Source organism: Limulus polyphemus, unplaced genomic scaffold (genome assembly GCF_000517525.1).
Source record: "Limulus polyphemus unplaced genomic scaffold, Limulus_polyphemus-2.1.2 Scaffold1419, whole genome shotgun sequence".
Lineage (NCBI taxonomy): Eukaryota > Metazoa > Arthropoda > Merostomata > Xiphosura > Limulidae > Limulus > Limulus polyphemus.
Genome location: NW_013667029.1, coordinates 32,525 through 34,115, shown reverse-complemented (window position 1 = coordinate 34,115; position 1,591 = coordinate 32,525). Strand labels below are relative to the sequence as shown.

The window sequence follows — 1,591 nt, the reverse complement described above, 5'->3', positions numbered from 1 at the left end:
ATGGTTTCATAATACAGCTTTATAGATCATTATTCTTGTGAATACAATTTAGTCAGTAATTCAACAAATTAAAACAACTAAAATGACAAATATTCAATCATTCCTGTAACATACACAAAAATTTAAATTAGGTATGCTTGTATTCTACAGTTTAATAAAAAGTAACTGTTCACAAGCTCATTTGAACTTGAAAATTTGTTTAAGGTTTAACCATATGTATCCAGATACACAATCCTTTTCTTCAATTCCATGTAAGAAAATATCTATACTTATTTATTTTGATTTTTAGTTCTAATGAGTTTGTTCTTAACCTTTATCATCTTTATCAGCAATTATAATTTTTGAAAACAAACATTATAATATTTAATATCCCTTAGTGAGAATTTCAATGTTTCTTATCCTAATTTAAATGTTTTAAAGATATGAAGGATTCAAATAAGCATTTTGTCATTTTCATAATATAATACGTAAAGAAATGTCATAATATATTTCAGTTGTACATCTATTTTGTTTGTCACATATAATAAAGTTTGACCAAACATCACGTGGCTTCATATATAGCTAAGGTTTACATAATTACAATAAATCTACAGTTTGTTTGGTAAATTAGTGAGTGACATATTGCCATCAAAAAACCACATAAGTGCCAGGATAAGAGTTACAGGTCGAGGGACATCCTCATTAAAAATCAAAGCTTTAGCTTCTGATAGGGTCAAATCTACTACATCTATTTCTTCCCCCTCACAAGTATTTCCTCCACCACTGTGTTGTCTCATGCCATCTGTGACTTCAGCATAGAATAAAGTCTGTACTGATCCAGATACTCCAACTCCTGACCTGATGAAAAAACATTTTTGGGAAAAAAAAAGATTCAAATAATTATTAAAAAACAGCATATTTCTTAAGTTTACTTAAGATGATTATATCACACATATTTTATCAGGAACTTGTTTGTTTGCTTGTTTGAAGTTATGCACAAAGCTACATAATGGGCATTCTGTGCTCTGCCCACCACGGGTATCGAAACCTGGTTTCTAGCATTGTAAGTCTGCAGAAATACCGAAGGTGCCACTGGGGGGCATTTTCAGGAAAATAAAATACAAAAACTAATGCTAACCCTCATACAAGGAAATGTTTTAAAGACATATATACATACAGAAATGTGCAAGTATATTAGAACATCTCAATAACTATCATCTTATTAGCTTTACGCACAAAATAATCATTGACAAATTAACTTCCAAATATTGCAAATTGATCTTTTAGGAAACTATTACAAAGTTAGTTCATAAATAATATCTTTTAAGTTTCTTTAAAGATAATATTTTGCATGTTCACCTTTGGTATTGTAGAATGTAGATATACTGTTTTTTATACCTAGGCAGACCCAAAGATAGGCTCAACAACTCGAGGACAGTGCAACTGTTGGAGCTATGAGACATGATATGGAGAACAAGCATCTTGTCTCAGATGTCTCAAATGCTACATAAAGATGGGCATATAAAAATGGAGGAAAAGGTACTTGCTGAGGCATCATCAGCAATCAAAGGGTATCACCCTCTCCTTGAGCTCCATCGTAGAGGGTGGAATG

General features: G+C 31.3%; 1 protein-coding gene across 11 annotated transcripts in view; it reads right to left on the bottom strand.

Moving 5' to 3' along the window:
• LOC106463474 (uridine diphosphate glucose pyrophosphatase-like) overlaps positions 1-1,591 on the bottom strand; it is a 30,601-nt gene continuing 29,010 nt past the window's right edge. For all 11 annotated transcript variants that reach the window (XM_022390978.1, XM_013923511.2, XM_022390977.1 and 8 more), the window contains one exon: positions 1-837. In XM_022390978.1, coding sequence (XP_022246686.1) covers positions 588-837 — 250 coding nt within the window. In that variant the 3' untranslated portion in view covers positions 1-587. The remainder of the gene's footprint in view (positions 838-1,591) is intronic.